General features: G+C 35.6%; 1 protein-coding gene across 1 annotated transcript in view; it reads left to right on the plus strand.

Moving 5' to 3' along the window:
- The window catches only part of UBE3C (ubiquitin protein ligase E3C), a 71522-nt gene that overhangs the window by 24130 nt on the left and 32163 nt on the right, over positions 1–15229 (plus strand). The window contains exons 11-16 of the mRNA XM_058830816.1: positions 5186–5272; positions 5883–6040; positions 6594–6826; positions 10600–10704; positions 11521–11608; positions 14905–15002. Of these exons, the coding sequence (XP_058686799.1) occupies positions 5186–5272; positions 5883–6040; positions 6594–6826; positions 10600–10704; positions 11521–11608; positions 14905–15002 (769 nt within the window). The remainder of the gene's footprint in view (positions 1–5185; positions 5273–5882; positions 6041–6593; positions 6827–10599; positions 10705–11520; positions 11609–14904; positions 15003–15229) is intronic.

Raw genomic sequence — 15229 nt, forward strand, 5'->3', positions numbered from 1 at the left:
AATGATAAAAACATAGGAGCTTCAAATCTGAAAAATGGGATGATAGAGTAATAATTGAAAATAATTTTTCAGTAATAAAATTGGACTAAGATCAACACAGGCTTTAGAAGGGAGCAAATGACAAATATCTCAGTATTGTTTTAATAGTTCTGTGGGTTTTTTTTACCTTCTTAGGCAAAGATGAGCTTTTCAGAATATAGACTTGTGGCACTCAGTTAAATCTGAGTGCGTTTTTTTTCTTGATGTTTCTCAGTATTTCTGTGATTTGACTGATGAAGGTGATATTGTGTGGTATTAGGAACATTGGTGGTCTTGAGACAACTCGTCATTTTCCTTGGTTTTGCAGCAGAGACCAAGACCGGAAGAAGATACCCACAAGTATAATGTAGTTTTGAAAGGAGCAAGCCTGTAAAGTTACTTTCTGATGCTCTAGACAGGGTGGTGAGATCCAGAGTTGCATAAATGAAAAAAAAACATTGCTTTGGGTTAATTATTAGGAAATTTGGTGGACACTGAATAATTCAGGGAATATGCAGTCAGGCTGAATTAAAGAAGGTCACAATACAAGAGAAACCTGACTGTAGCCTGTGTTCAGCAACCTGGATTGGAGGTGTAAAATAAATCCTGATTGTAAAGAGCCATTGGGAGTTCTGCTTCTTTTTAAAAAGGCTTTAATCTTTTTACTATGAACTTGATACATATTACTGAATACGGTTAGTAAAAAAAAAAACCCAAAGAGAAAACTTTTGTCTTGGACTGTAATTCTCATAGAGACTTGCAAGACTTTTTTCATTAAAACTATACTTCAAATAAATAGTAAGTTCTGTTTCTGTAAAATATTTTTGACTTCTTTTTTGTTACAAATATTAGACTTTATTACAGCTGAGTATTAAATAGTGATGAGAGCTGTGCTGATACTGAACGTCGGTCGCTGTCAGCTGTCTGATCAGTGCCCCTGGGTCTGCTTGCCTTGGGTTAACAGTTCCATAGTCACTGTTTATCACTACTGCTTCCTTACTGTGGCATTGCTCATCTTAGCCTGTGGTTCAGAATTGTTTAGCAGAAGCCACTCTGGTGTGATCTGAGCAGTCTGTCTTCATATGTGTGCTGAGATACCCAGGCTTTACATGGGGCTGGTGGGGTCATGCTTTAGGCAATGTTCTGACACTGCTGTGTTTTGCTTAAAGGCAAAAATCATTGTATATGCAGTTTTAACCTTCTTTTTTTAAGCTTTGCTCTACATTCTTGGTCCAATACAGAAAGAGACAGAAGCATAAAGCAGCCTAAAGGGCAAGACAGTTCATTTAGCAGTGGCTGTGCTGCTGTCTCATACCTGTGACACCTCACAGTTCTGCAGTGACAGAATCTGCAGCCCCAGCAGCAGTGACCTGTCGCAGGCTGTGTGAGCTCCTCTCATTCTGCTGTATTCTCTTCATTAACTTAAATGGTCTCAGTGGGAAACTGGGCCCAATTTATGACCTAGACTGAAAATCTTGCCTTTAACTAATTAACTTGTAGTGGTGCCTCAGCTAAATTAAGCTTAATGGGTCATTTAATCTGTCCCATTGCACAGGAGGAATTTGACACTTTTTTTAAACCAGAGGTGCCCAAAATGCTGTTCTGGCAAGTAGACATAAATCATATGGCCTTTGTGGACAATTAGATACCTAGAGAGAGAAACAAGGTTCTAAATAAATGATCGTTATGTACTTACTTTTGGGAACAGATAATTTAATTTGGTATGATTAAAACTGATACTTAACAGGAATCACCAAAGTGAATTTAACTCTATCACAGCCTGAGGCTGAGGCAGTGTGTGTTTTTCCACTTGAAAGTAGAAGAGAAATAGGTTTTTTTTTTCTGAAATGACCATGCTAAATCTTAATGTTGGGCTTTATAGAAAATCTGTTAATGAATCCATTACGTAAAACACGATAATAATAATAATAATAATAATGATTTCATAATAAAGAAGTTGGTGGCATTCAGTGAGATTTTCAAGAAAATGCAAAACCTCATGGTTGCAATGAGGAATTTAAACTGCTTGGCTTGTTTTTAGAATAATGCAAATATCGAAAATGAAGAGTTAGATTTTGCAAGCTTAGCTAAAAATCAAAAAGTCTGTAATCTTTTTTATTTCTAGAGTGGTGTTTTTTTTTGTGTGTGGGTGATTTAGTTTTTTGTTTGTTTTTTTTTTTTCCTTTAAAGGAAAAAGTGGTCAAGACTATATAGACACTCAAGCTTTATATTAGCTGATCTCTAAACTTTGTGTATTCATAAGGCTTTTTCCTTAGGATATATAAGCCATCCCTATACTCTTCTGCAGTTTATCAGGAATTCTTGTACTCTGTCATTTTAATGTAGCTCTACCTGGAAAGGCTGTTTTTAAGCAGATGAACGTCTTTTCAAAGAAGGTAGATTTTGACCTATTTTGATTCTCCAGGGTTTTGTTTGGTTTTTTTTTTTGCTTTTTCACAGTTCTTTTTTTTGTCAACGTGAAACCAAAAATTTTGAAACTTTATTACAGCAATTTTGTGTTGATACAACTTTTCAAAGCCATCCTTGCATTTTGGCAAGGAGGTGGGTTTTTTTGGTATTTTTTGGTTACAGTTGTCATTTTGAATGTGGAAAGCCAATTTCTGTACTTGGAGTGGGAAGGTAGCAGGTTTTTTCTGCCATCTTTACTTTTGCAGTGGATTAAATTTCAAGTGAATCTAGTGATACAAATATCTTTTAACACATGGCCCAATTCACCATTCTATGTTCAGTTTGCAGTTCTGTGTTTGTGTTCCAGTCACAGTATGGAAACTTTAGAATGGAAGCTTTAGAACTGAAGAATCAACTTGCTTCATATTTACAGTTATTTCATACTAATGAAACAGGCTTTAGGGTACCATCTCCTACCAAATGTGCATTTTTGTACTTAACCAGATTTTCAGGAAAGGGAAATGTGAAAGTTGAATGCATTCAGTATTTCTGGAACTGAGCCATGAAACAGAGCAGTTGCTGCAATTGACTGCTTGAATCACGGATATGGAATAAAAATGTCTAAAACTTAGGCAAAGGTTATTATTATAAGCTCTTAAGGTTTGTCCTTTTTTCCCCTTCATTACTGCTGAATATTGCTAGACTGAAAAAATGAATTACATTATGATAGGTTCATTGTCCATAATGTTTGTTCATTTCTGCTCAAACTGTTACATAATTTTCAGGGATGATTGTGAAATTAACAAGTTTTTACTTGGAAGCTGCATGAGACCTGAAGGCAAGGTGCCAAATTACTTTTAGTTTTTAATATGAAACTGAAAACTGAAGGTCACTGAGGAAGTTTCTCATTTCAGAAACCAAGATATCTCAGTTATCGTTCAGATACTTAAACATTAAAATACAAATCCTTATTCTAAATCAGCTAGGATGAGACTGTCCTTACATTTTAATGCATAATTTTCACCAAATGTCACAATAATGTGACTTAGAAAGGAATAGAATTCTCATGTATCAAATTCAGGTTGATTTTTTTCAAAAAACCACATAGTTAAAGTAGAATATAACAGCAAAGCTTATCTAAAACTGGCATTAGCTGCAGTTGTTTCAAATTTGATTCAGACTTGGTAATGTCCCCAATGTGCAATTTCTTTGAAACAGGTGAAACTCCCATCTCTTTTTAAAGGTGCTGATCTATGCATTTAAAATTCAAAGAGGCACTCTGCAAACTCAAGGTTGCTTGTTTCATTTCCCATTGTTCTGCATGGCCTTACTCTATTTTCAAAAGTCCCTGTACCTGTGAAAGGGTCCTCTGTACTTAGTGAGGAGTTCTGCCCGCCTCGTGCTGCTTTACCCTGGCACAGATCCGTGTCCATGCAGCTGGTTCTGCTGGGGGCAGGTGAACTGGGAGCCCGAGGAAGGGACCAGCTGTGGGGTCAGGTTTGAGACTGTGCTTGTGGGAAGGCAGCAGGAGGAGCAGCCAGTGAGCCAGGACCCAGGGGTGTGTGGCACTGTGCCCTGGTTTGTGAGAGGGTGTGTAGGTGTTCTTGTGTGGGTGTTACACCATTCTCCAATGTTTTTAAGTCTTTATTGATACTTCAGTTTTTATCCTTAATGAAATGTGTGCTTCTTTTCCTTTTGCCATCTGGCAAATTTTAATTTCCATGTGGTCCACAATAAATTGTTTTCTGCTCCCTGCTCACACTTCCCAGCCTCCTATCTCTTGTATGCCTGGTCACAGAGAATTTTGATGCTGCAAAACTATTGACCACTGAGAGATGTTGTGTGTTTTACTTACTTCCTAATAGCAATTAGGAGACCTAGGAAGGTAGCATCTTGAAAAATTAACTGAATACCGTTCTTTGATGCCTGAAAAATGTCTGCTTGGTCAGTGAAATCCAGTTTGGTTCCTAGAAGACATTGTTTCAAATGATTTTATCTTACATGTTGTTTCCTGCAGTGGGAAGAAAATACACTAGGGGTGACTTAGTTTCAGCAAGTTTTTTCTTTCTCATTTCTATAAAAAGTTTATCATACTGTAATCCTGTCTGAAATAATGTGATAAGGTAAATTCTCTATATAACTGACTTGTGAAATTACATATTTATTTTTACTAATTAATAAAAAAAATTCGAACAAACAATAAACAATTTTCACTCTACATATGGGTTCATTTATGTGTAGCTGTTCTGACATTGTTCCATTTATGTTTGATTTCTCTCTGCCAAGCTGAGTATACCAGTAAAATTGTTAGTAATTCTAACATTAATGAAGGTATTTTAATCTGCCTTTTGCAAAAAAATTTCTGTGTTTCTTACTGTCAGAAGAACCGCAGAAGTGACTTGTTAACTAGTTTGGTGTAATTAGAATTTAAAAAAATCTCAGATCATTAATTCAGTGTTACATTACTTTTATTAATATCTGTTGAATTCTGTGAACAACTGGAAATGTGGGTTTATATTGTATTATTTGTAGTTGATTTAATGAAAATCGTTATTTTTGGTATAAGGTTTTGTATGGCTGGTTTTCAGCTTTTGGGGCTTTCACCAGATTTAATCAGAGTAAGGCCTGTCATCATGAAAATGTAAATTTAAGTTGTTAATTTCTGAGAGATGCTTGACAGAAAAGTTCTTATAGGAACACTGTGTTTTGTGAATACAGTATTTTGGAAGACAGAACTAAATTGAACTTCTTCTTACAGGCTTCTTTATAGTTTAGCCTTTAATGCCAGATTCCTGAGGCATCTTTGGTATTTGATATCTTCAATGACTACACGAATGATTACAGGGTATGTATTGTACTATTTCTGGAACTGATTCTTTGTTAAAATAGAGCATATCTAGTGAAAAGGTAATTGCTAGTGATTACTAATCTCCTGTGATTTCATAAAACTGAGGAAAATCTTGGGAATCGGACAGAAAAATACTTCTTGTTTTAAATGAGTTGAACATTTTGTAGTTCTTGGAGTGATTACAAACACTGAAGCCCCAGGTCATTCATCCCAAGTGTGTGAGTTTTATCTGACATGCTCTGACTAGTTCAGAAAGAGATGGTGGCAGAACCACTTTCCTGGGAGCTGAGGTACTGGACCTACAGATGTGTTCAGTGCTGACATGCAGAGAATTATTCTTTTTGCTTTGTGTCTCCAAAGTATCTGCAGTCTGTATTCGTTAATGCCCAAGTTTATTTGTCATGGAGACACTGAGGTACCAGTGACAAGAACTTGAGAAAAGTAACCTTATTTTCCAAGAATTGTAAATAATAGTTATTTAACTGAAAACACTCTTTTTATATTGCTGTTGGAGCTGATACTACATTATTTTACTAGAATGCTGAAGATAGAACTTTCTTAAAGTATTTTATTAACCCTCTCTTTTACACTGCATTTGTATTTCAAGGTCTATGGTGCCACTCCTTCAAGTGATTTCAAGAGGCTCTCCAATGTCATTAGAGGACTCTAGCCGAATTATCCCTCTCTTCTACCTTTTCAGTTCTTTGTTTAGTCACTCACTTATTTCTATTCATGATAATGAATTCTTTGGTGACCCAATAGAAGGTGAGTTTTGAACATACTAAATGGCAGTGCTTTGTAAAATGTTTTTGTGCGAGTCTGGAGAGTTCCCTGGGCAATGATTTGCGGACATCTGGGAGGAAGGATCTTCTGGGCTGGCTTGCTGATGGTCCCCTGAGCACTCAGCTGTCAGCTGGCTCTTTTATGGTGATTGCACTTAGGAAAAAGAGGGAAAAATTAATGGTCTGCACCTTGGGAACCCTAGCTTTACACAGGGTCTGATATGGAAGTTCTTAATCATGATAATTTTAATGAGTTAGTGAAGAAAGTGAACTTCTTCTGGACTGAACCTGTAGTTTAATGTATAAATTTAACATAGCAGGAATCACAAAAGAGATCAAGGGGATATAGTAATTAAAATAATTGTGACTACAAACAATTTGAAGATTTGATCTCCTTTCTAAATTTTACTCATTCTCTTTTTGGGTGATGTTTCTTTTCTCTACCTTTAGATTGTGTTTGTGAATATTAAAGTTTAATTAAACAAGTGGGGTTTTTAAAAGTCATTTAAGGAAACTTAAGCTTGTGTTTCATGTAGTTGTAGGTCAAAGACAATCATCAATGATGCCTTTTACACTAGAAGAGCTTGTAATACTCTCCCGCTGCCTTCGAGATGCGTGTCTAGGAATCATAAAGTTGGCTTACCCAGAAACAAAACCAGAAGTTCGTGAGGAATATATTGCAGCCTTTAGAAGTGTTGGAGTTACAAAAAACGCAGAAATGCAGCAATGTATACAGACAGAACAGAAAAGGTGGATTCAGTTATTCAAGGTAAATTGTGTCAATTTTCAGAATGTAGCTGAATAAATCTTCATGATTCTGCTGAAGATATGAAATTGGATATTTTTTTCTCTAATTTTATTGCTGTTGCAACAAGAAATATGGATTTGGGAAGATTGCTGTTTGGCATATGTGCTAAACTTCAAGTAACTAAATTCTGGTAACTGTAACAAATTATTTTTTTTCCTTCTGTCAGCTCTCAATTTTCTTCTTGTCTTGTTCATGAAACAGTTACTGTGTAAAATACGGGGTTTGACTCCGACTCCCATTCAGCAAGGTGCTTAAGCATGTAGTCATAATTTTGTATAGGTGTGAAATTCTAACAAAATCTAATGATTACTCAGGTATTACTGTATTAGAAGTCTGTAGAGACTTCACTGTATTGGTACCATGCTGTATTAGTTTTGTGGGTGTTCTAAAACCTTTTGGTGTCCCCTCATTTTGGGTTTGCTGGAATACTAAAGGGAAGGTGACTCTAGCTTAGGAAATGTGAATTTAATGTATATTCTTTCTGGATCTCTACCAGTGTTTTTCTGCTGGTTTCATCCTAGCTAAGACATGAGTTAAGAAAAGCTGAAAATGTTGGTGGGAAAAAAAAAAGCCCTAATATAACTGTTGCTGAAAAAAAGGAGTGCTTGACTTGTCATGAAAATTCTGCAGCAAACACATCTAGTCAGCTAAAATTGCTCATTAAAGAAGTGGGAGCAGAAGAAATGCATTTTCCAAATTGAATGCTAGATTTACAGTCTGTTTAATACTGGCGACCTCTCGCACACTAATGTTCAGTTCGAGTCATCAGCTGTCCCTTTAGGTCTTTTATCACTGCTTTTGTCAAGCTATCTATTTAATTGAAAGAAGTTAATTGAATGAAAATGATCAACTAAGCTTGTATTAATATTGCTAATGGAACTTTCTTCTTGGCCATGTTTGGAGAAAGATGTCATGCTAGACTTTAGGAAAGGCCCATTAAGGCTTGCACTTAACCTGATGGGCTAATTAAGGAATGCTTATTCATTCTACAAGTCTAAGGTAGCCTCTATCCAGCCTATTCTGCCTGATTTTACAACACATTTCACTTACGAGCATAAGCATTAATAGCAGGGAGAGTAACTGATAATGTTTTGATTGCATTGAATACAGTCCTAATGCACCACTGAATTTGTAATTTGCACAGATTTATCTAATATATGTTTGCACAATATAATTTAATTCCTTGTCTTTAAGTTGCCAAATAAACTTTTGATTTAAAGGTCACTGATGAAACCCCCAATATATCTTTTTTTCTGAGAAAGATGTCAGATTGGGGGTATTTTTATGCATGCAGTTCATATCATGCCTCCTTCTTTCCACTTGTTTTAGTTTGTTATGCTTAATCAATCTTTGTGTAAATTGGTGGATTTCAGGTGAATTTGATCATATTTTGCTGTCATTCAGAAAGCTGTAAAATCCTGAGTTACTTTGTCCCACTTTGGCTGTCAGGAATTATACTCGTAGTGGAACTGTCAAAACTGGGTGTACTCTTACTATGTTCAGGAGCCAGGGTTGTCTTCCATCAGCTGAATTGGAAATAAAAGTCTTGGGGATATCTGAAAGGCTCCAGTTCTACCCAAAAAATACTACCAAAGTTTCCCTTGTTTGCTTCTTCAGAAGCATGTTTGTTGTTACAGATAAAAATTGAAGGCTAAAGTTAATGTCATTGAGAAAACTACTGTTCATAGCACTGAGTCTTTCCTGAGGGCAGCAGCAAAATTGCTTCCTGCCAGTAAGCAGGCAGCAGTACCTTCTTCCAAATCATTAAAACAAAGCTAAAGTAGTTATAAATTCAAGTAGAAAATGCTTTTTCTTTCTTTTGCACTATATCAAATATATCTATCAAATATATAGGATTGATCTTTGCTAAAGCTTTTGCAAGCTGCTGGCCAAAAAAGGGCACATTCCTTCCTTATCAGTTGTGCTTTTAATTTCTTTTTCCTTTTTTCTTTTAACTCCTCACTTCTTTAGCGTATTTTCCATGTCTGGTGTTTAGTGAAATACGTATGTGTATGAATGAATACGTATGTATATAGAATGAAATATGTATGTATATGTAGACACACGCACATATATGTATAAATATAGGCTTTGCTTCTGCAAGGTAATGGTAAATCTGGAAACAGGCTACTGACAATGATGTGCATATTTGCTAACAGATTGGAGGTCTTTGGTTAGATTTACATGTGCAAATGTCTTCATTCAACAGAATCACCCATTTTTGGCTTGGTAGAGTGATGAGTAGTGTCAGCTGTTACAGATTCCATAGAAAATCTTAAATTAATCTGAGTACATGAAAATGGATTTAGTTGAACAAAAGAATTATTTCACTAATATTAAGCTAATCCTGTGAAATCAAGTTTCTAATTTTGTTGAGTTTTAATTTTAAATGCTGCTTGCACTGGACGCTTTATTGGAAGGAAATCCCCATTTTAATGTTTATTATTGTAGTACATCTTCTCTTTCAATGGAATACATACTTATGAAAATTTTTACAAAGAATTGTTGAGTTAGGGTGGCAGCTGAGGTAGTGTTCTCAGTACCCATACATTCTGCAGGAGAAACTTCAATTTCACCTACTCTGATTCAGCTTCCTTTAGGGTTTCTTTTAGCTGCTTGTAAAATATTGTATTTTACATAGTCTTCATGTGAATAGTCTTTTCTGATCTTACTTTCCTCTTTAAAAACGTTTGCCTCACTTACAGTGGTAATGGGACCAGAGAGCTTCAGTGACTCATGTAACCTGCACTGAATTTTATAAGGGAAAGGTGATGAAAATTCCCATGTAATCAGACAGTTCCTTTAATAGCATTCTTTGTTCTCTCTTGAATAAAGACATTACCTTAAAAACTGGATGTTAAAAGCTCTTTTGTGTAGCATCTAGACACAGAATCCTTTAGAAGACCCATTAAACTTTGTTACTCTTGACACCTGTCTATTAAGACTGTCTTTTAGCAAGATTATTTCAGAAAAGCTCTGTGTACATTTTTTTCTTATTCATTTTCCAAGTGCCGTACTTTAAAGTTGCCAAACAGATGGCTGTTCATTGTAGCAGTGATAATGTCTTTTTAGCTTAGTAATTTACTATTCTATTGATTGCACTTAATTATGTTTTATGTAGTGGTGAGCGAACTTGATTCAGCTTTGGGCAGAAGGCATGCAACCAAGTATGGCAGTTCTGCTTGAGGTGGAGAACTTGTTAGCTTGGTTTCTCTACTTTTATTTTTTTTCTGTGTTGGAGGAAACTGCCAGGAAAAACACTAAAATTGCAAAGATACCCTAGTGACCATGAAAACAATTTTTCTCAGCCTCTCAGTTTTGCTAGGAAGATAAAAGAACGTTATATACATGCATAATATACATTGTGTGTATACTTGGTTAGGTGTTATTTTCTTTAAATAAATAGTTTAATGTTGATAATGATTTGTTTGGGCTTCCCTGAACTGGCATGCAGCACTTTAGGTGTGCAGTGCTGCTAAATCCTATGTAGTCTCAGTTTCTAGATTTTGGAGTGAGACTGTAATAAGCCAGTTTTTTTGATGTCTTGCAAGTGAACCATGATTACTTAATTTCTCTCTAAGGTATTTAAATCTAAAAGCAAGTTTTTGTGAGTTAAAAATAAGTGGCAATTTTATACTTTACTGATTTTTTTAAAAGAGCTTCTGCTTTGTGAATTACGTAATTTCATGCACAGTGCTAAATGTGTATTAAATGTCTATGTTTTTGACACCTAGGTCATCACAAACTTAGTGAAAATGTTGAAATCTAGGGATACAAGGAGAAATTTCTGTCCACCAAATCACTGGCTCTCAGAACAAGAAAATATTAAAGCAGATAAGGTAAGAGTCATATCCTTTTCCACAAAGCCTTACAGGGGACAAATCATCAGTGGTGAGGTGTTTGATTCCTGACAGTATTAGTGATGTTGATGTTGCACAGATTGTGTGGTTTGAAACCTGTAATAGTGTTGCTTTTCTCTGATGTAAGAGTCTTGCATCTGTTAAGAAACTTGTGTGTTAAACCATGTTTCCAATCCAAAAAGGGGAACTTGCCCTACAGTGCAAGAGTGTAAATCACTTGCATTTATAGCAGAGGAGAATTGGAAATCTGGTAGCATTTAGTTGCATCTTCTCATAATAAAAATGCTGAATGAAAGAATCGCTCTGTAGTGGGGAAATTTCTCTTCTGAAATACAAGAAAATTCTGCAGCGTTTTCTGTACTTAGCTCACCTAGAAATTACTTTTTTTTTTCTAGAAACTTTTGAAAAAAATGACATTGATCCCAAAAACTGTGTATGTGTGTGCAAAAGAAAAAGCTAATACCTGCTGTGGATTAGATTTCTTTGAATCGTGACACATGCTCAATACAAAATAGACAGAATATTTGACATCTCAAAATTCAAAGTCAGCTTCTTTAGCATCCTAAGTATCAGCACTGAATGTAACATTGTGTGGTATTTTTAAATGATCCGTGGGATTTATATTGTTGTTGGTTGTGCAGTTTGCCTGTAAGGCACAGGGAGGGATCAGCAGAAATGAAGATGTTAAGGTGTTCAGACAAACTCCTGCATGTACTCCATGTACTTAGCATGCAGTAGTAAATTGTAATGTGTAATTAGGTGCTGTTTAACTGTGAAATCCTGTTAATTTGTGAGGTCACACAGCTGTATGTGCCATCAGCCAGACACGTCTGGAGAGTCAGGAGGATGGGGAGAATAGGACCGCTGCAATCTACTTTGGATGGTAAGACACTGTCTATGCAATTTCAGCTTTGCTAAGTCAAAATGAGACTTTGCCTTATGCAAAGAAATCTGTCTTTCCTAGAACTCAGTTTTGTAGTAAAGTCTTGGCAGCCAAAAGCAAGACAATCTTCAATAGTTTTGGTTAAGATATTTTTAAAAATTGTGTACTTTTATGCATGTGTGTATATCTTTAGAATATTTAATGTTATTAATTTAATAATTTCTTTGCCCAAGCTTCTGCTGGCATTGATAAGGGAAAGGATGAGGTGGAGAAATTATGTGTTTTTAAAATAATGTGTTAATATGTATAAAAGACAGTTGCATAAAATAGAAAATTAATATGGTTGCAGAAGATGTAAAACATTGAGATTTTGCTTTTATTGTATACTATAAAGAAACATTTTCATTATGTATTAAACTGTAGCAAACAGTCTTTGCACGGTAAATATTAATTCTCATTTATAAATATTGTCTCTAATTAGATAAGGCAGAAACTTAAACCTCTGAATTACTCAAAATATCAGAATTTTATGGAACTTGCAGAGAAAGATTAGAGAATGGGACAAACTTAGCAATCAGGGTAAATTTACACTAGATTAGTTGTGCCAATATGCTTTCTCATGTAGACAGTCTGTTTTTGCCAGCTTTTCATACCTTTTCAGCTTTGCTATTCTAGAATTTTACCTCTCTGTGATCAGGTAAAATAATCATTAAATCACTGGCACTTGTGAAAAATTAAGAACTAATTAAAAATATGGCCTTTAAGTGGCAGAATGATTCATCTACAAGGGTCTTTACTTTCTTTCAAGATGATGCAATCTGCTTGAGTTAGTTTAGCCAGATACAGTAGATCATGCAGAGATTGTAGCCTTTGAATGTGGCTGTAGGGTTGTACAGAATTAAGAGCTTTGTCCAGGGTTGAAACCTAAAGACTTCTAGTGATAATTTTTATTTGAGTGGCTATGATGGTGAAAGTTCATTTTGATTACCTTATTAGTGTAGTTGCCAGATAATAACTAGTTGGCACAGTTTAAGTACTGCTGAGAATTTTTAATTACATATTTTTTCAGTTTAGTTTCATTCTTTGGAAATCACCTCTTCTTCACATCAGCAATCCTTGTTTCTTCCACTCACCTATATGACTCTCCACAGCTGTTCATACTGTCTGGATATTCTCCACTGTCAAACCTATTCCACATTTATCACATTCTCCTGGTCTCCTTGCCCTCATACCTACAGTACCTTGAGCTCTCTACTGGGTCTTCCTTCCCCAGATGTCCCCAGTTCCCTCCATTTTGTGCCTCCCATGGTGTAGGCAGTTGGGGGATGAGGATTGCCTGTGCTGTGCTGGTGTGAGCAGCTGTGTGCCCTCCTTTTCCTGGCTGGCTTCAGGTCAGCTGGCACACTGAGCACTGCTTTCCTGGCTGTGCCTGTATTCAGGGCGCTAAAAGAATTTCTCCTCTCTGGCCCATTGAAAATTTTCTGGACTTGGTATTTTTGAATCTCCTCTGTCAAAGTTGAAGTTCAGCTGATGAACTCAAGAGGTGTGTTGGAGGCAAGATGGTGAGGGGAGGTGACAGTGTGTTCTTGTAAAGCTCGTTTTCATATGAAATCAGGCTAAAAAGAAAGTGCAGTCAACATGAATGTGTGAAAACAAGCAGTAACCTTGTGCACATGACTTGTTTAATCCCTCTTGACTCCATATGGGTTAAAGCCAATTAGCATGAAAGTACTGCTGAATCACATATGGTCATGTTTATTTGTGCTTTTTCATTTACTTAAATGGCAGACTTGTGAGTTCTAAATGCCCTCTGTATTGATGACTCCATCCCATATTTCTCTTTAAAGAAAGAAGCTGTGATGGAGAAATGCAGATAAAATTGACTAATTGACTGAAATAATTGAACTGTCGAAGTCATGTAGTAGTTTACCTTTGCTGTACATGCACTTTTCATTTAAAATGCTTTTAACTGTTAGCTTAATAGGCTTCATACATTGACTTTAATTAAAAATGTTTACTAAGTAAACTAAAGGTAATCACAAATAAGCATTTTATCAGGAATTCCAAAGGCTTGCGATGTTGAAACGTGCCCCCAATGAATATATATCAAGAATAGGGATGTTTAGGGTCATATCCTATTAAATTGGTGCTTAAAATATCCCTTCTTAAAGTGCTTTGAGAATTCATAAAACCAACAAAAAAGGACATTGAAGTGGTCAGTCCATTTGCAGAAGGGCAGCGAGATGCTTGTCACCATGGGTAGAAGCCAAAGAAAAAAATCTTGAAACTGTCATCAAAAAATTCCAGAGAGGGTATGATGCGAAGCATTTACTCATTTTGTAATACACTCTATGAGTAGTCCGGATTCTGGAGTCTTTTTTCAGAGAGGTGGTTATTAAACATGAAAATTAAACAGCCAAGGAACTGTGGGTGGTGTTTCTTCTGTAGACTGAAGCCAGGTGGAACTTGGCCACAGTTGCTTGTCAGTGAGCAATACTGAGTGCACTTAGTTAATTTACAGTCAGATATGTGCTCACCAGCTGAGTTTCCTCCCATGAAGTTAGAGCAGGATTATCTTTTCTACTGTGCATCACCAGAAGTTGAGTAGTTTCCTAAAAATGCCCTCTGTGGGTTCAAAGGAGCTGCACAGTAATTTGGGAACTGCATGAATGAGCCTCTCGGCTATGGCTTCTCGAATTCTTCTTCAAGATTTTTGTCTTAAGTACATTATACAGGTTCTTGGTGATGTTCTCACTGTTTCTGCAGTGATTGTGATTTAATGTGGTTACTGTGCCATTGCTATTACAAGAGAAACCTCATTGAAATAAATACTATCTTTCTGTTGGTTTCCTTAGATTACTTTAATTCTTAAGGTTTTTACCTAAAACAACTTGATTGAAGGTAGATGACATAGTAGAAAGCACAATAACTGTAAACTATTTTGAGCATGGGAGTAGGAATATTGTATATTCCTGCAATGAAAATTCTAAATCATCACAGTTAGTAATTGTCTTCTATCATGCATTTTTTCTTAATTCCTAAGCTAAAATGTCAATAAGAAGTATTTTTTTCTAAATAAAATACAGGTATGGAAGTATGTGTTTTTATATGCATTTTGTTGTCGTGTGTAGCAACTGATGTTTAAAGAAAGGTAAGGCTTTGAGTGAATATGCAGTAAATAAACTATTTTAATGTATATATTTCTGTACAAAGTAGATTGAGTCACTTGATACAAAATAAATTGTTTAAAAAAATGTTCTTTCCAAAATTTTTAAAATTATTATTTCTATTTTAAGTGGGTTTGGAACCAGCACCTCTTTCTGTATCTGAAGAACGACAACTTGCAATTCTGACAGAGCTACCTTTTGTAGTTCCTTTTGAAGAAAGAGTAAAGGTACCTAATTTCTAATTTAATATGCAATTGGTTTTTTTAGCTTTTTGTTTTGAGTAAGAAGAGCACTTAGTGAAGTAGAAATTGGGTTGATTCCCTACAGAAGGATATGGCAGTCTGCACTGTTTTTCTTCAGCACTCATGCTGCAGCTGAACATTTGAAGTTAATGACTTCTCCCTTACTTACTTATATTGCCCTTAATAATATTTGCATTATAATTAGAAACATT

Source organism: Poecile atricapillus, chromosome 2 (assembly GCF_030490865.1).
Source record: "Poecile atricapillus isolate bPoeAtr1 chromosome 2, bPoeAtr1.hap1, whole genome shotgun sequence".
NCBI classification, from domain to species: domain Eukaryota; kingdom Metazoa; phylum Chordata; class Aves; order Passeriformes; family Paridae; genus Poecile; species Poecile atricapillus.